The 18397-nt window shown below is 39.0% G+C and overlaps 4 protein-coding genes across 5 annotated transcripts; 3 read left to right on the forward strand and 1 right to left on the reverse strand.

Moving 5' to 3' along the window:
- The first annotated feature begins 1122 nt into the window (after positions 1-1122).
- LOC122017743 (endo-1,3;1,4-beta-D-glucanase-like) lies at positions 1123-4441 on the forward strand. The gene is made up of 7 exons (XM_042575425.1): positions 1123-1333; positions 1634-1655; positions 2285-2408; positions 3066-3156; positions 3462-3551; positions 3709-3809; positions 4179-4441. The coding sequence occupies exons 1-7, from the start codon at positions 1183-1185 to the stop codon at positions 4317-4319; spliced, it is 720 nt and encodes a 239-aa protein (XP_042431359.1). The 5' UTR covers positions 1123-1182; the 3' UTR covers positions 4320-4441.
- Positions 4442-4554: 113 nt separating this feature from the next.
- LOC122013613 (zinc finger protein ZAT2-like) lies at positions 4555-5809 on the forward strand. Its single transcript, XM_042569865.1, has one exon. The coding sequence runs from the start codon at positions 4904-4906 to the stop codon at positions 5807-5809; it is 906 nt and encodes a 301-aa protein (XP_042425799.1). The 5' UTR covers positions 4555-4903.
- Positions 5810-6144: 335 nt separating this feature from the next.
- Positions 6145-11383, reverse strand: LOC122014351 (ADP-ribosylation factor 1-like). 2 transcript variants are annotated; one of them, XM_042570567.1, is made up of 7 exons: positions 11227-11383; positions 10747-10905; positions 8838-8908; positions 8436-8555; positions 7970-8088; positions 6460-6541; positions 6145-6377 (listed from the first exon to the last, which is right to left on the reverse strand). In XM_042570567.1, the coding sequence occupies exons 2-7, from the start codon at positions 10892-10894 to the stop codon at positions 6375-6377; spliced, it is 543 nt and encodes a 180-aa protein (XP_042426501.1). In that variant the 5' UTR covers positions 10895-10905; positions 11227-11383; the 3' UTR covers positions 6145-6374. The 2 variants fall into 2 exon arrangements, with proteins under 2 accessions (XP_042426501.1, XP_042426500.1); XM_042570566.1 differs by lacking the exon at positions 6145-6377 and having other exon boundaries at positions 6445-6541.
- Positions 11384-11550: 167 nt separating this feature from the next.
- LOC122014350 (UDP-sulfoquinovose synthase, chloroplastic-like) lies at positions 11551-14486 on the forward strand. Its single transcript, XM_042570565.1, has 3 exons — positions 11551-11923; positions 12755-13851; positions 13930-14486. The coding sequence occupies exons 2-3, from the start codon at positions 12808-12810 to the stop codon at positions 14323-14325; spliced, it is 1440 nt and encodes a 479-aa protein (XP_042426499.1). The 5' UTR covers positions 11551-11923; positions 12755-12807; the 3' UTR covers positions 14326-14486.
- The last annotated feature ends 3911 nt before the right edge of the window (positions 14487-18397 follow it).

Consider the following 18397-nt stretch of genomic DNA (forward strand, 5'->3'; position numbering starts at 1 on the left):
GTTTTTTTAGTATTGTTAAGTGTATTTATGTATTATATTATATATGTAACGCGTGTGAGATAACTAGTTTAGATTATGGATGATAAAGATTTGATATCTGATTTGAATAGAGAAGGATATGAAGTGATTATCAATATCTAATATCTAACCTAAATATCCGATTAAATAATATATATATATATATATTAAAAATATTTTATTTTTATAAAATTATTAATTATTTTTTTATATTTAGAGTAGATTATATAGATGCTTAATATATATTTTTAATTATAATATTTAAATAATGATAATTAAAAAAAGTTATTAATATAAAAGATATTTAAATATTTAATGAATATGAGTATGAATATAAATATCTAATATCCAAAAGATACGAAAACGAAGGATATAAAATCCAATCAAATCGGGCCCTGTTTTATACGGAAAAATTATACATCAGGGAGACATTTTTCACTAATCCTAGAAACCACCTGCCCCAATGTGAGGACAAAATTAGTTTGGTCACGATTTGTGGAATAAAACATTTGGAATTGGCTCTTTTAAATAGTCAAGCCGGTATTTAAGCTGCTGACTTAAGCAGTGACGTTTGATTCATCTCTCCTTGTCAATTTTTTGAGGCCAGATCCCATGGTAAAAAAACAGAAAAACAAAATGTAGGATGGACCATTAAATTATGATCGTGGTCCGATTATATTTGATTATCATCCTTATTTATATTCATCATTTTTTCATGTTATAATTTACGTCGGGATTGATGGAAGTTATTATGATCTTTGATTATCCATCCTAATTTAAACTATATAATATATAGAGATGATATCTAAAGAAAAAGAAAAATCGTAACCAAATACAGTCATATTACGGTTACAATCTGGCCACCATCCTAAAGTCAATTTTTTTTTTTTTTTTTTTACCAGAGGATCTGGCCGTCAATTTTTTGAATATAATTTTTATTATGCAAAGAAAAGGGGCCAACAACCACAGTCGATGCAAACTCGCTTCGCCTTTCATCCGTCAATCGACGGCTGATACAAGAATTGCATGGTTTGATCTGGAAATTAATCTACAATGAATCCTCTCCCCTTCGAACGAACAAGTCCAGTATTTAAGTGAGGCCTCTCCTAGGATTCCGCCGAACGCTCGACGGCAGCAATCCCCTATCTCCCCTCCGAATCGGCGATGGCCGGTGCCCAGTGCTGCGAGAACCCCCCGGTGTTGAGCTCTGTCTTCGGTGAAGGATCCGTCGTGGAGAGCCTCGGAGGTCTCAAGGCCTACACCGTTGGCTCCCCCAGTAGCAACGCCGCCGTCGTGCTGGTCTCTGATATCTTCGGTATGTCTTCGCCCCGTTCTCCCTCTCGTTTTCTCGTTTATGAGAAAACTTTTTTATAAGATATGTCATATCGGTCGTGTGTGGAGCAAGATTTCATTATGTAGATGATTAGGAGAAGATCAACTCATAGTCTCTGTCAGTAGACTGATAGGTAGGCAAACGGATGATGGAGAGAAAGTTAACTCACTGTACTGTTATACATATGCATGCTTATATAATCCTTGTTGCTAGTGTTTTCATGTGTTTGCATTTGACCAAATATGTAGGATGTCTTCCCTAACAAATTTCATCTTTTTGCAGGGTATGAAGCGCCAAACTTGAGGTATGTGGCAGAAAGTTGAGTTAATCTGCAAGTTAATAACTAACAGGCCAGGATGGGCCAATACGATTAATCACAGGCTGCTTACGACCTGACATTATTTACACCATTAATTAGCATCTGGTTTCTATTAATATACATAAGTTTTCCCCTTTCTTGGAAGTAGTAGTTTTATGCCTGCAATATTATAAATCCATAATCGACCTGTTTCTGATTTCTTTTTGTCAACTATGCTCCATTGGAACTTAGAACCTTTGAAATCATCAGAATGGCTTTCTATTTCATTCAATCTATGGAGTTTTCTGTAATCTATGGAGTCTTCACAATCAGGATGATTCAAAATGTGAACTTGTCTCTATGAACTTGAATAGTGCACGTTGACAAGTGCACTACTTGGAAATGTTGCAGCCTGAGAGGCCCTTAAGCATATTAGTGTGGGTGGTAATTTAGCAGGAAGCATGCAGTCTAGATGGACATTGTTTCTCGACCAGTATCCTTTTCTGGTTCATCATTCATTATTGATGATGATTTGATGCTCTTTTCACAGATAAAAGGTTCTACATAATAGTTAATGCTCTACACTTTGAAATTTTAGTATGTTCAAGTTGACATACATCTACTTCTGTTTGAAGGAAACTAGCTGATAAAGTTGCAGCTGCTGGATTCTTGGTGGTAGTTCCTGATTTTTTCTATGGGGATCCATATGTACCAAATCCGGAGAAACCCTTAATGACATGGTTGGAAGACCATGGGACTGTATGTTGCTACCCCTTTTGGCAAAGAAATAACTGTAACTTTTATTTAGGAATGAGATGGGATCTACATTCTCTCCATTGAATATTTAGTTCACATACAATTTTCATCCTTTCTTTGTGTTTGTAACTCTGTAGCCTTAAGGAACAGTGATTGCATGATAGAAGATGCATGGCATGCAATATTTGGTTATCGGACCAATGCCACAAATCCTTTTGGTTGGTCTGACCACTAACAACAAGTTTATATGAATTCTGCTGTTTATTGGTCTGTAGTTGTTACATGGCGAAATTCTTAACTGATTCAAGAGATTGATAGCCCATTTTATCATGCATTTTATGTGGAAGCGACTGTTCCTGAGTTAGATATTTTGTCCTTAAATTTGAAATTTCTTTAACACACTTCTCCTGGTCTCTCAATTTGTTAGCATACTTTTGATTTTGTTAAGGGTGCAATGTTTACTGTCATTCTCTTGAACACTTATAGTTAACATTCTAATTTCTCAAACATTTTTTCCCTTTCTGTGCGATAGCCTTTGATTTCACATCTACTATTCTTTTTTTTTGGAACGGTTATTTCCAATTTTTTGGTACCTCATCTACTATTATAATTAGATAGTTAGTCTTTGATGTAGCTATACTCAACTTTTACCTTGTGCAGGACAAAGGTTTTGAAGATGCAAAATCTGTAATTGAATATTTGAAAAGTAAAGGCATAACTCTAATTGGGGCTGCTGGATTTTGCTGGGGTGGTGTGTTCTTTTATCCCTTTTCTAATTATAGAGTCTCCATTGGCAAAGTACCTCTTCTTATTTCCTATAAACAATGTCAAACAATTATTTATTCCAATAAATGAGGTCAGCTATATAGATCCTCCTATGTTATTAAACTCGTTTCCCTACTATATCATCATTTATATTTAATAAGAATTTTATCTTGTTTTATTGTTGCTAATCTAGTTTTTTTTTTATCTCTCTTCCTTGATGTATAGATTCTTATTTCCTATAAATTCTTCAAAGTGGTCACTGAACTTGATCCCCTACTGCCATTTTGTCAGGCAAAGTGGTCACTGAACTTGCAAAGACTGATTATGTCAATGCCGTGGTAATGCTACACCCATCACTTGTAAAACTTGATGATATAAATGGTACTTAACCTACTGCTCACAATTCTTCTACTTGTTCCAGTTAGTCAATTTGTAATTTGTATGTGACTGAAGTATCACGTGCATCATATATCACTGCTTGTATGGTTTTTTACATGCAAGTAAACTTGACATGGAATTAAAATGAAAATGCCTGCAGAGATAAAACGCCCCACTTCAATACTAGCAGCTGAGAATGATAGCATCACTCCACTGGAAATAGTAAAGCAATTTGAGGAAATCTTATGTACCAGAACTGAGGTATATTTCTTACGGATATTGATTATAAGTTTGAGTTTCATTTGCCTTTCTGCTTTTAGAAATCAAATTGCATTTCCATTCGCTGAAACAACTTCCCTTTCTCTGGAAACATGATGGATTTTCAAGTTTAACTCAAATGGTAATTTCTGTTGATTTCACGGCCCAGAAACTCTTTGTCAACCAATTTTTTTTATTCACTGTATTATAAGAATCAAGATTTTTTCTGATATTTAAGTTTTAATAAATCAAATCAGGTGGATTTCAGTTAGCAGTTTAATATATAAACTAAATATTTTTCATTTGTAATCTAAATTTAAATGTGATGGGCCTGCTAGACAAGAGATAACTCGTATTACCTCTTCATCCCAGGTGGACAGTTTTGTGAAGGTTTTTCCTGGTGTTGCTCATGGATGGACTGTTCGGTATGGCACTGATGATGAAGCAGCAGTCGAAAAAGCTGAAGAAGCGCACAAGGATTTGTTGGATTGGTTTGAAAAATATCTTAAGTAGATGTTTGTTATGAACTCATTGGAAGCACACATGAGACGTCCCTAAAATTATAATCTATACTTAGGCTTTTGTTTAAAGCTTGCTTGTGTAGGTGCAGCAGTAATAAATAAAGAATTTATACACATTATTGATCCCTTGACAAATTTTGAATGGACCTTATCAAATCATCCATCCAAATTCAGTTCTATACTAAGCTCAGCAACGCACAGTGAGCACACAGAGGTCTGTTGCATATCTCATAGTCAGTCTCATCTATTTGAGGTCAATAATGTAGTTCTCCCTTGCTCGAACAGTGTGCATGTCTGGCTCAGAATAAGCATATCGACAATGCCAAAGCTAAATCGGAAGGAATTGATGCATTATTTAAACAAATGTGTTTACCAGTGAAACCTGTTTATGAGGAATAAAGAAAATGAGATAACAAAGAACCTAGAAATAATTAATTACCTAGTCAGTTTAGCACTCAGCAGCCCGCAGCCAGTCCGCAGCCCGTCAGATTTGGATTGGATGATACAGCAACCGCTCAAACTACCTGCAACGTTTCAAAGTTACTCCCCCTCCCATCCTTTCCACTTTTTGAAGCCATGGCTTTCTCCTTCGATTCCTCCCCCTCCACCATCAACGTCCCGGCGCTACCGCCGCCGCCGCAGCAGCCGCCTCCTCCTCCGCAGCAGCAGCCGTCTCCTCCTCCTCCGCAGCAGCCGCCACCGACTCCGCAGCAGCCGCGGCCGCCGACTCCGCAGCCGCCGCCGCCGACTCCGCCTCCTCCTCCGCAGCCGCCGCCGCCGCCGCCTCCGCCACCTCATTGCTTTCCTCCATCCCGCCACCACCTCACTCCTTCACATGCAGTTCCTCGGAGCAGCCACGTGACTCTGCCTCACTACAAGCGCCCCCACGGGCTCTCTCATTTCCAGCACTCCTCACCCGGCTCTTTCGCCGCCAGCACCCCGCCGCCGAAGCCCAAGGCGCCCCGCAGAAAGCCAGACCTCGCCTCTGCCGCAGGCACGGCCACCCCGCCATGCACCGAGTGCGGCAAGCGCTTCTCGTCCTGGAAGGCCCTCTTCGGCCACATGCGCTGCCACCCAGAGAGGCAGTGGCGCGGCATCAACCCCCCGCCGCACCTCCGCCGCCCGCCCCCACCAGACCAATACTTCACTGCTGAGGAGCACGAGGTCGCCGCAAGTCTCCTCTTGCTCTCCCACAGCCCTCCCGGAGGCGCCACGGATGAGCGTGGGAGCATTTGGGAGAGGACGTGCGGGGAGGGCAGTCGCCACGAGTGCAACGTCTGCTCCAGGTCCTTCTCCTCCGGCCAAGCGCTGGGAGGGCATAAGAGGTGTCACTCGGAGATGGATTGCCAAGAACTAGTGGGCCCTTCGGTGGCCGGTCCCTCATCGAGTAGCTACATATTCGACCTCAACCTCCCGCCGCCTCCCGAAAGCTCCGACAACAATAACCCGGCCGACGTCTTGGACCTTAAATTAGGCATCTAACTGGTGCTCTTCGCCTGGCCTCGTTCTTGTTGGTTTATTCAGTAACTTTAAAGGTTCGACGTGACTTGTGTTTTTAATTCAAACCGTCGGAAGTGGGACACTTCTGAAGGTTGATTCTATTTAAAGATTCCTCTTCATTTAATATAATAATTATAAATTGTTGTGAAAATTGATCCATCCCGTCTGGTATTTGATGCAGCAACATTCAATGAAAAAGGATATGTCAACCGGCGAGTCCATCCATACAGAAAGGTCTTAATGAATGAATGAGAATGACCAAAAAAAAATCCAAACTGTGACAATATGGAAAGCGCAAACTGTGACAAGGAGCAAAAGAAGGCTAATTGCCGCGTGCATGTCCACATTCATTAATGAAACTGATATGTAAGCTAAAGAGGATCACATAAAAGGTTCAACAACCACGCACATAAGTGTGATACAGTTAAGTTTCATATTTTCCAACGCTAGAATAAAGATAATCCAAGTGGATCATTAATAATTTAATAGTCTTCTTGCTTGCCACATCACAAAAGCCTTGAACGCGCAGCTTTCACAGAAGCTACGATTACTGGAAAAAAATGTGTTTGTAAGCACGTAATAATACTATTGACTAGATCATGGAGTTCGACAACTGATCAAAGACTAGATACCTTGCTGGCAATGTTGCTAGAGAGCCAATCAAGTCCTTCGTACAAGCCCTCGCCAGATGTAGCACATGTGCTTTGTATATACCTGGGAACAAATGTGTCCAAAAAAGCCAGTCAACAGAAATAACAACGCAATGAAAAGCTCCTGAGCAATCAATCATCTGCTAGGTATACATTGTAGATTTAACTCGTGCAATCAGATTCACTGGCAAATGCTGACTGGTTATTTCTTTGATGATGAGCATTAAGCATAGCATATATCGAAATAATACAGCAAAATTATACCAAAACTTTGCAAACAAATGTGTCCAAATTATGGCAATAATAAAGTGTTCAACAAATCACTGATGCAAGCATAAACACTTGAAATCAGTATGCCTATGATGCCTAGCAAAGTAGAAATGAAGATTGCTAAACTTCTGAGTTAAGTACAAGGTCAGCCAAAAGGATAGTGAAAAAATAAATCTCAATATCCAAATATCAATGTAGCCAACTTCAGGAGGTGAGAAAAATAACATTATGATACTTTGCATCATCGGGAAGGTGAGAATTGAACTAAAGAAACTAATGATAAATCAAACAGACCATAAGATGAACTTCACAGGTCAGATGGCATAAGCAGCAACAATTGGTTCCAGATCATTCTCATGGGTTTATACATATAAGAGAATACAAGCCATATTAATCCTAGAGTAGATAAAATCAGTTTACCCAACTAGATTTGATTGCTCTTTCTAGAGCAGACTGCAGAATGAACAGGAAAATTGATTTGTGTGTTGCTGTAAGCTGGGATGAGAATCAGCATACGCCACTTCGAAATTATTGATCTTGAAAAGAATACCATCTGTGCTAATTATCTGACTTACATCAGCCTCTCTTATAAAAAGACAAGCAGAGGACTTATTCAACTACATATATTACGCAGAAGCCCACAAGGAGGTTATGAATCTGATGGGAGATGATATTTTTTCCTCGTGCCTTCTCTAGAGAAAAGAAAGGAGGACCAATAATCTGGGTTTCTATTCTAGGAGCAAATTCTTGTTCTAATTGGATTAACAATCTGGGTTTCTATTCTAACAGCAGATTCCAAAGGCAAATTTTTGAAAAGATTATAATCAACTTCTAATTAGATTAAAATCTGGGTTTCTAGAAGCAGATTCCAAAGGCAAATTTTTGAAAAGATTATAATCAATTTCTAATTAGATTAACAATCTGGGTTTCTAGAAGCAGATTCCAAAGGCAAATTTGCAGAGACAATAACCAACTTCTAAACCTTGAACAGACAATAGATGATCCTTGAAAAAAAAGGAACAAAATGTCATCTAGCATACGTCGTATCTAATGTGATTATGTAACCATCTAATAGAATGATCCTATTATTGCTCAACTAAACACAATAACACAGAAAACCTGCATATGCTAATTGGTAAGTAAACAGACAATTATGCCATTTAACTGTGATAGCACAAAATCAAATTGTAAACAGATAGGGAAACAAGTATATATATCCTACCAATGGCGCTGACGGAGAGAATGAAGGCCAAGCTTATCGGTTATTTCAGCAGCATTCATTGCATTTGGAAGGTCTTGTTTGTTGGCGAACACAAGTAGGACAGCATCCCTTAACTCATCCTATCAGTTCCAGTTCACATAAAAATCAGATTTAGTTGCTAGTAAAGAAACTTGTGCAGGTTGTTAATAGTAAATAACACAATTCAGGAGCTTTCCACTTGATCTAAACACACTCCAGAAAGAAACATGTCAAGCAAAGACCACTCAGCATTTTCCCACAATAAGTTTTCTTAACTTACACTGAATTTACGCCATAAATTAAAAACTTGGAAAAAAAACTTGTAGAGAAATACAAGAAAAGAAAATTGCAATGATATGAAACATCTTGTGGCCATGATGGGCAGATGTTTGACCCTTTACCTCAACGAGTTAATAAAAGAAATATTAAGTTGTATGAGAAATGTCACCTCATTTAGCATCCTGTGGAGTTCATCCCTTGCCTCCACAACACGATCACGGTCATTGCTATCAACAACAAAAATAAGCCCCTGGGTGTTCTGAAAGTAATGCCTCCACAGAGGTCTGATCTGTTTATCACCAGAAACTAGGTGTTTAGAAAGAGGCAATCTAGATAATTATTAAAAGACTATTCATAATGAGACAATCAAGCCAGTTTTGAACTTAATACTCATAGCATCTACTGTGACATTTATTGAGATACCACTGCAGATGATAGCAACTTTTTTGTTTCATTACCCCAAGTAAACCCTCAGGAAACTCTCATTAAATAGTTGGCATCATAAGAACAATTTTTTCCAAAATAACATTGTTCAGATAAGAAATGTAAGCTAACACAAATGGAGCAGTACCTTGTCCTGACCACCGACATCCCATACAGTGAAACTAATGTTCTTGTATTCAACAGTCTCCACATTGAATCCTGCATAAAGACCCATATCATTATCATATAGCATCTACATCCATACTGCTCCAAACATCATGAAACCTTCAAATAATTTCCATTTTTCAAATATAAAAGTTAAATGCTGATGCAAGAAGTAACTAATTGCCCATGTCTGGACTATCTGTTAGTACATTTTGAATTATTGTGACTGTCACAAAAAATAATTATCAACAATTCAAATGAACCAATTGTAGAAGTGCTCCTTTCTAATAAAGGTCATATGTTTTAAAAAAAACAAAGAAAAATAATTGGAAGTACAGCTATATCAAGTAATCCGCCAGTATTTGGGTGACACCCAAATTTAGAAACATTAAAATCAAATTGAGCAATCCTAAAAAACATTTCTATGTTTTTAACTCATGTTTGACAATATTTCATAATAGACTAACAATCATCTCGAGAGTTTTGTTCATATAATTGAAAAGATTGCCTTTAAGGAAAGACATGTCATACATTGGAGTCATTTCCTAAGGTTTCAACTGTCCATGTAATACAAAGCCCTTTCCTAATACCTCATTTCAACACAAGAAATAAAAGTAAAATGATTGTGCATCGAACAACTCTTTCAACTGTAATTTTTGAAAAATCAGCTACTATCATGGTATAAAAACTGATGGGAACAAATGCTTATGCATCAGAAATAAGAGCATGTCTTATAATACAAGAATAAACATTACGAGATAGGGACAATAAATCATTTTTCTTTTCATCTTTTTTAACTTTGGGCATAAAATGCAATTTTCATTTAGTTTGATGTTTGTCAGGTTGCATGTAGGGAAATCTGGCACTGTAAATTGGTCATGTGAGATTGGGACAGGTGACAACTTGGTCAAAATTTGATATTGACCTGATTCATAACTCCAACTCTTGCATCAATTAATCCATGGTCAGATTTGTATGCATGAACCAATCCCATGCGTCTGAACATTGGTTCCAAGTTATAGTACTGCAATTTATTAGACCCAGTACTATATGGAAATCAATTGAGGCATCCAATGGTCAACGTGTACATACATTTGGAGCCTCTTGAGTCCATAGTCTGTTTAGTAGTGCCTTAATTGAACCTAAGCCTCTGTCTTCAAGGAAGCTGTGCCTGGTGAGTGATGTTGCCGATGTATCCAACACATACAGGCAGATGAGACCTGAACCTGCATACTCTTGTATAAATACTGGCTTCCAATAGGGACGGCAAGTAAAAAAAGAGCAGAGAGAAGTTTCTAGCATCTGCAGGTGATAGTGACAAGGCGCCAGGTGACAGTGACAAAAGGTGCGAGGTCCACCAACTGAAGCTCCTTTTCCAGTGAACCAATCCTCCCCCTTTCTTCCTTCCTCCATCCTTCTCTTCTCTTTGAGTAAACACCATTTAAAACCTTTGAAATTTTTTTATGGATGTTATATAATTGTTATAGGAAAGTGTCAATTCCATGAATACATCACAATAATCTGATCTGTTGTTGCTATCACGTAATTGTTGATATTCTGAGCATCGATCAAAGAATCATAATAGGTAGCTCGTGTTCTATTCCTTATTCTTCTACTGATGTCCATGGTGGCTCTTGAGATGTTTTAGCTATTCGAGACATAGATGCCATCATGACTACATGATAGACAATTGACTTTCACAAGTTACAACTACAAACCATCTCTGTAAAATACTAATCCAGTACTTAAATAACGCAGATCGCTACCAATACAACACCGATTAAAAAATTTAAAACATTAGGCAAAAGAGCACTCTTGTTCCCAAACAAATCTACCAACCATCACAGACAACTAATATAGTTTAAGCACGAACAAAGATGAATGATGCTCACCAATTGTTGGAATGGTGGTGACGATCTCTCCAAGCTTGAGCTTGTACAGGATGGTCGTCTTACCAGCAGCATCAAGCCCCACCATCAGGATCCTCATCTCCTTCTTCGCAAACAGGCGGCTAAATAGCTTTGCGAAAGTGAGCCCCATCTTTCCCTCAGCTATAATGAACAAAACATAAAATTAACAAAGCATAAAGTGATTAGATCTGCAACACAAGAATCGAAGATCCAACAACAAAGCTACAGATTCGAAGCAGAAACAAGCATGGCGTGAAATTTGAGCATGAAACCAAAAAAAAAAACATCGAGATCAAGACAAGGCGCTACGGAGAAACTAGATCTGCAAGAATCCGATGCCGATCCGAGCTTCAGCACGAGAAAAGAAGATCGATCTAAATTTTAAGACAATAAAAGAGATCGAGCATCTCGTGATCCAAAACGACGTAGATCGAGGATAAAAAAGGAGAGGATAAGAATTACCTAGGAATCAAGGATACGCGTAGACCGGAGAAGACGGGTCGATTAAAAGAGTTGAGGACGAGAGAGGTATTCGCTTCCTCTCTTCCTCCTCTCTTACGCTTGGAGAAATGGAAAAAGCGAAAATGGAATCGGAATAAATATTGAGCAGGAGAAACCGTTACAAAAGTGGTAAAATGTATCTGTCCGAAATAGCAGCGTTATCACGTACCGGCTTGTCCGAAGATACGCATATGTGATCCAACGATTTAAAACGTTACATTGTTATAATTCCATAATTTTGATGTATTAGAAGAATGTCCTCCGATATACGCTTCTAATCTCATCCAGTCTGACCCACGGATCATCCGAGATAGTAAATACTAGCATGTTTATCATATGAGGTTGTAGAATTGAACCGTAAAATTATGGACATAAATCTCCGGAACCTATCCCACCATCATTTACCCTCTCGACTGTCATAATTTACCTTGCGATTTCTCCTTTTGCCACGTGATCTCACCCAATCTACAAAACCCTACCCAGATCTCCATGCCTACATATTTCAGGCTTCGAATTCTCTACACTACTCACTTCTCTTCTGTCACAAAGCTCCAGTTTGAGCCTATTTTATCCTCTCTCTTTTTTTGTCGGTTTAACGGAACCTAGATCGCGACAGACTATTAGCTGCTTCTGCGGCTGCTCCCTACAGAGAACAAAGGTCAGATCATAGCTTTGTTATTCAGCTTATTTTTTGTTTGATCAAGTAGGGCAAAACTGTAAGTTTGACTGCATTTTGACAAGAAGCTACATTAAGATTTTCCTTCGACTGAAAATCTTCTTTTCCATCTACTTTGTGCCGTAAAAGCTTTTTCTTGACCTGAGCCATAAGGTGCGATTTTGTGGGCATCTTGTGAGAAAGAAGAGAGCTTGTCTGTTTAGTTATTTATGGGAAGGTTCTTTGAAGGATCGAATAAAGCTTCAATCTTTTCAAGGATTTCGTTGTTCATCAAAAAAAAAAAAAACAGTTCTAGCTCTGTGGCATGAGGACTATGAGATGCTTAAAACTTTGGCATCTATTAAAACTTTTTGATTAGTAACCTGTTACTTGCTGATTCTGTAGAAATTAAATTATGAAATCTATGTGTTCTAGTAGCAGGAGTTGGTGCCTGAAATTTTTGTGACTTTAGTTTTAGATAATATGTTGTTTGTTAATCTCCTCTAGTGGACACATGTCTATAATAATTCATATGTCATTTCGTTTTGCTACATGTGGGATGTATTTTCTTCGAAAATTGTTGAGGATCCAACGGATGCACTTCATGGGTGTTGCTCTACTTACATTCTGTGGCAGTAACATATGATAAGTACTTACTAATTCATTTGAATAGATAGAACCTCTTCCACCTTGTTTGTGTCAGTTTTCTGATGTAAATACCAATATAATGCATATACGAGGACCTCGATAATAATTCTTTGTTGTCTTACAGTAAAGTATTGCATGATCAATCTTTTTTTGATCTTTATGCTGAGACCCAATTTGTATTTGCAGGTTTTCTGGTTTGAAAGAGTCCGCTTCCTTTCACAGGAAGGTACAGAGCTTCCATGGCGCATTTTGCCATAGCCCATTGCAACATGAATTCTTTTTTAGCAGCCAAAAGCTTTGTTAGAAATACTGGTTCATGTTCTTCCATCTGCCACAACTCTTTTCCGTTCCAAACCAACAGATGTTCCAAAGGATTCCTTAGATTGTGTAAGGGTAGGCATCAAAATCAATCAATTGTACGAGCTACTGCCACCCCCATGAGCGGAGAACTTGAGAAGAGAACATTGTCTGGGTCACTTCATAGTGATTCATTCTCCAAACCCAAAAAGGTTATGATTATTGGTGGTGATGGTTATTGTGGTTGGGCAACTGCCCTGTACCTCTCGAATAAGGGCTATGAGGTTGCTATAGTTGATAATCTTGTGCGTCGCCTATTTGATCACCAACTTGGTATTGACTCCCTTACACCAATCTCTTCCATCCAGAATCGTATTCGTCGATGGAAATCAATTGTGGGCAAAAACATCCAGCTCTATATTGGTGATATATGTGACTTTGAGTTCCTTGCTGAAGCTTTTAAAGTTTTTGAACCTGAATCTGTTGTTCACTTTGGTGAGCAAAGATCTGCTCCTTATTCTATGATTGACCGGTTCAGAGCTGTGTATACACAACATAACAATGTGATTGGAACTCTTAATGTTCTCTTTGCTATCAAGGAATTTAGCCCAGAGTGTCAGCTGGTAAAGCTTGGGACGATGGGAGAGTATGGAACTCCTAATATTGATATCGAGGAAGGCTATATTACCATAACTCACAATGGAAGAACTGATACATTACCATATCCCAAGCAAGCAAGCTCTTTTTACCACTTAAGCAAGGTGCATGATTCTCATAATATTGCTTTTACTTGCAAGGCCTGGGGGATCCGGGCTACAGATTTGAACCAGGGTGTCGTTTATGGAGTTCTGACAGATGAAACTGAGATGCATGAAGGGCTATACAACAGATTCGATTATGATGGGGTGTTTGGAACAGCACTTAATCGCTTCTGTGTGCAAGCAGCCGTGGGACACCCTCTTACTGTATATGGCAAGGGTGGTCAGGTCAGATGACATATCTCTAACATTGCAAGTCATAATATTGTTCTTTGTTGTCTTATCCATTTGAATATCAATTTGCAGACACGAGGATATCTGGATATTAGGGATACAGTGCAGTGTGTTGAGTTGGCGATTGCAAATCCAGCCAAGCAAGGTGAGTTTCGAGTGTTTAACCAGTTCACAGAACAATTCTCTGTCAACGACCTTGCCAAGTTGGTTACGACAGCTGGAAAGAAGCTCGGACTGGATGTGCAGACAATTAGTGTGCCAAACCCGCGAGTGGAGGCAGAAGAACACTACTACAATGCCAAGCACACTAAACTAATTGAGCTAGGCCTTCAACCGCACTTGCTTTCTGATTCACTTTTGGATTCATTGCTCAATTTTGCCATCAAATTTAAGGATCGAGTGGACACAGCTCAGATAATGCCCACTGTTTCATGGAAGAAGATTGGAGTGAAACCAGTTACAGTATAGCTAACTTGGCTAAAGAACGCTAATGTAATACCAAATACATGAGTCTATCCTTCAGAGACAAACTAAGCAAAGGAACGATCTGTTGTAGGCTTGTTGCAATACGTTTCTCAGTTGTCCTGTCGCTTTGAATTATTCTTCGCAAATAAATAGTGCTTATGTAATGCTGGATACTGCAAATTGTATCAAAGTTAGGGATGACAATTTCATCCGAATTCGATGGGTAATTCGACATCCGACCCGAATAGAGGAGAATATGGAGGAAATTTTTATACCTGATTATAGTAAATGGGTATTCGGATATGGAGGCGGATGTGATAAAATCCTAATCATATCCTACCCGATACCCGATTTATATATAGCCTCATTTTTTATTGAGAAAAAAAAAACTTTAGCTTGCTTTCCATCTTAAAAAAAAAAAGACTTAGTTTGTCTCTTTATCCGATCATCAACATGTATCTTATCTTCTTTTCCATGAGAAATATTCACCCGATCGAATGAGCACGAGACTTGGAAGATCTGACAAGTACATTGAAATAATTTTTTTTTAAAAAAAATGAGAATGGTAGGGAGTAATAGGATGATGGGTAGGATATGGATGTCCAAAAATCCGACGGGTATGAAGATGGGTATGAAAGTTAAATACCCGATGGGTATGGAGATAGGTATGGGCATATATATAATAAATGGGGATGGATATAGAGGATATGAAATTCTATCTAAATCCTATCTATTACCATCCCTAATCAAAGTTGTAATAAAAAATTTGATAACTTGCCAAAACACGTGATAGTTTGTTTGTGGATTCAAAAGGAATTTGATTGAGGTTATAACACAACACAGGCACACACAGAAAATCCTTAGCACACTATTTCATAGAGACATCAACATTTGTGCATCCCTAGTAGGGACAATGTCGTCCCAAGGTATAGCGAAAATGATAGACATATGACATATTGACCTAATAATTAGGGATCAATTCTTAAGAATTGACGATTTGAATTTATCTGATCATGCGTCTAATACCTATGTATTTATATATACCTTTCTCCATATCTACGGGGCCAAAAAATATATATATAGGCTTATATAGAGTCCTATATTGAAAAAATCATAGGTTTAAAAGGATGTAAGATATTTTCATTTGTATGAGACATTTTGGGTAGTGCCTAAGAGTAAAGTCATGAGGATCTAGGCCTAAAGTGGACAATATCATATTATTACGGAGATATGTGAATATCATTTAGATACAACAATTGGTATCAAAGTCATGGTCCGGATCAGATGTCATGTGGGTTGGCCTTGAACTAAGTTGAGGGGAGTCCTGGAGTAGGTCAAGGTAACCAAGTGTTCACCGAAGGCCTGAAACAGGTCAGGGTGACCGGATGCTTACACGGGGAGGCCTGAAGCAGGTCAAGCGTGGGAGGGGCGGATCATAAGAGTAATTATGATCCTTCATTTGAGGAGATAATTGTTGGGATTAAATCAAAGTTCCACATTTGAAAGATTTGGGAAAGATCATGAGTTTAAAAAGATATAAGATATCTCCATTGACATGAGGCCTTTTGGGTAGAGCACAAAAACAAAGTCATGAGGGTTTAGGCTTAAAGTAGACAATATCATACCATTATGGAGATATATGAACATCCTTTGAGCACAACAAAAATTACTTGAAGAACTCCTATCTGGAATCGAGGGAGTTAGGAAGCTTGAATTAAATTTATTTGGTAGACGAACAAAGGGGTGAGGTTGCCTACTTCCACGTTTAATCAGGTGAAGTCTAGACGCCTAAATTATAAAAAATATATATATTATATCATTATTTTATTTATAGAGAATTTTAATACTCAATTAAATTTAAATAAGAAATTAGTAGTAATCACATTTGTTGAGATTGTGAGGATCACTAGAGAGGGAGGGGGTGAATAGCTTTTTCTATGATATTAGTGTTTTATGCAAGAATAAAATACAACAAAAATAGAGAATGTAAAATAAAAATGCAAACTAGATGACCTTGAGATTTATGTGGTTCATAGCCCCTAAGCTCTAAGCTACTACGTCCATGACAGAGACAGATCTAAGATCGAGTTATCCTGGCTCTAGCCTAGTAAAAAAACCTTACATAGGTAGATTTTATAGTGTACAATGTTACCAAGGGAAATTGATGTGTTTTTTCCCCCCCCCCCCCCCCTGTTGGTGCGGTTAGCACTAACAATTTAACCCAGGTTTTGATCAATGACAAATCAGGTTAAGTTAGTCTGTTGTTGTCTAAACACTCTGATCGAGTGTGCAGGAAAAGTCCAGACAGGTCGACGGGCTGACCAGATGTCTTACACGAAGCCCAGCTAGGTCGACAGGCTGACCGGATAGCTGGCGAGAAGTCCAAGCGGGTCGACGGGCTGACCGGACGCAAGGCCAGCTAGGTCGACGGGCTGATCGGATAGCTGGCGAGAAGTCCAGACGGGTTGAAGGGCTGACCGGACGTCTGGCAGGTAAGTAAAGTAAGTCACTGGAGGGGAGTGACTGCGAGGACGCGTTCCCGGGAAGGGAACATTAGGCGTCGATCCGGCTTAGATCCATTTCGGATATCTAAGTCGAGATCGTGAATAGATTCCGGTATCGGAAAGACGGAATCTAGGTCATACTCTGTTTTACTAAGTCATACTTCTTATACCAAACTCATAAACTGTGCTAAACACTTTATTTCGCATGATCTATTTGTCTCGGACTAACCTTGTTTTTGTAGGAAAGTTGTTCGCTGGAAAAAGGTGGTCCGGGCGCCCGGAGGGGGTCCGAGCGCCCGGGAGGCACCCGGGCGCCCTGGAGGCAAAAATTATCCTGACCGCGTGTCGCCACTTGGAGCTCGCTGGTTGGACTTGCCACGTCTCACCAGGGCGCTTGGAAGGGATCCAGGGCGCCCCGAGCTTCATATAAAAGATGGGGCGGAGGCAGAGATCAGAATCAACTCAGAACTCTTAGACTGCTTGCTCTACTACTCTGCGCTCCTGCGACGCAAACGAAGATCCGACAATGCGCTCTTTTCCTCGTCTTTAATTCTTGTCGGTATTTGTTTTATTTTCATTAGTATTTCTGTACTTTAAATTGTAATAATATTCGAACTGCTAGTGATTACCCAACGAAAGTACTCAAGGAGTACGGGCCTTCGAGTAGAAGTCGTCACAGGCTCCGAACGAAGTAAAAAACATCGTGTTCATCTGTCTAAGCTGTTTTATTTCCGCTGCGCTTAACTCTTTTATACTCGTTATTTTTCGAATCGATATTCACCCCCCTCTATCGACGTTTCACGATCCAACAAGTGGTATCAGAGCAGGTACCGCTCTGATTTAGTGCAACCACCAATCAGACAAGGGTGAAAATATTTTTTCCTTTTTTTAGCTTTACGCTTAATTCTAAGTTGATATTATTGTTAATTTGGGAATTTTTGTCGTCGCAATTAAATCTATATTGGTGCAATACTAATTTAGATACTGCTATAATCTTTTCCCGCACTGCTAATCCAAGACCAAGTCTTGGAATATTTTTTTTCTTGTTTACTTGTGTGTAGGATGTCTCAACTAGAAGGCTTTAGCACAGTACGTCCTCCCCTATTCAACGGAGATGACTTCTCGTACTGGAAGAAAAGAATGGAGGTGTACCTAAAGACAAACTACGATCAATGGTTCAGCGTTGTAAAGGCGTACCGAACTCCAGTCGACAACTCCGGAAATCCACTAGACCCGGAACAGTGGACTCCGGACATGAGGAAAAAGGCATCAACAGAAAACAAGGCAATCAACACGCTACATTGCGGCCTAACACGAGAAGAGCTGAATCGCGTTGGACCGCATCAGAATGCCAAAGAATTGTGGGACAAACTGATCGAGTTGCACGAAGGAACGAGCGACGCGAATGTAACAAAAAGAGACCTACTTTTAAATAAAATATTTAATAAAAATGCAGGAAGGGGAGACGGCAAGTCAACTGCATGCAAGAATCAAGGGTGTCCTCAACGGACTCCACGCAATAGGCCACCAGATGGAAAACAGAGATTTAATAAGGTATGCACTAAATGTCT

This window comes from Zingiber officinale, chromosome 8B (assembly GCF_018446385.1).
Source record: "Zingiber officinale cultivar Zhangliang chromosome 8B, Zo_v1.1, whole genome shotgun sequence".
In the NCBI taxonomy this organism is placed as follows: Eukaryota; Viridiplantae; Streptophyta; class Magnoliopsida; order Zingiberales; family Zingiberaceae; genus Zingiber; species Zingiber officinale.

Coding starts and splice junctions, on each gene's coding strand:
- LOC122017743 (XM_042575425.1), top strand. CDS start 1,183: ATGGCCGGTGCCCAGTGCTGCGAGAACCCCCCGGTGTTGAGCTCTGTC. Junction 3,157..3,461: donor TGCTGGATTTTGCTGGGGTG/GTGTGTTCTTTT, acceptor CCATTTTGTCAG/GCAAAGTGGTCACTGAACTT. Junction 3,552..3,708: donor AAAACTTGATGATATAAATG/GTACTTAACCTA, acceptor AAATGCCTGCAG/AGATAAAACGCCCCACTTCA.
- LOC122013613 (XM_042569865.1), top strand. CDS start 4,904: ATGGCTTTCTCCTTCGATTCCTCCCCCTCCACCATCAACGTCCCGGCG.
- LOC122014351 (XM_042570566.1), bottom strand. CDS start 10,894: ATGGGGCTCACTTTCGCAAAGCTATTTAGCCGCCTGTTTGCGAAGAAG. Junction 8,909..10,746: donor CACCACCATTCCAACAATTG/GTGAGCATCATT, acceptor GTCTTTATGCAG/GATTCAATGTGGAGACTGTT. Junction 8,089..8,435: donor TCCACAGGATGCTAAATGAG/GTGACATTTCTC, acceptor TGGAACTGATAG/GATGAGTTAAGGGATGCTGT.
- LOC122014350 (XM_042570565.1), top strand. CDS start 12,808: ATGGCGCATTTTGCCATAGCCCATTGCAACATGAATTCTTTTTTAGCA. Junction 13,852..13,929: donor TATATGGCAAGGGTGGTCAG/GTCAGATGACAT, acceptor ATCAATTTGCAG/ACACGAGGATATCTGGATAT.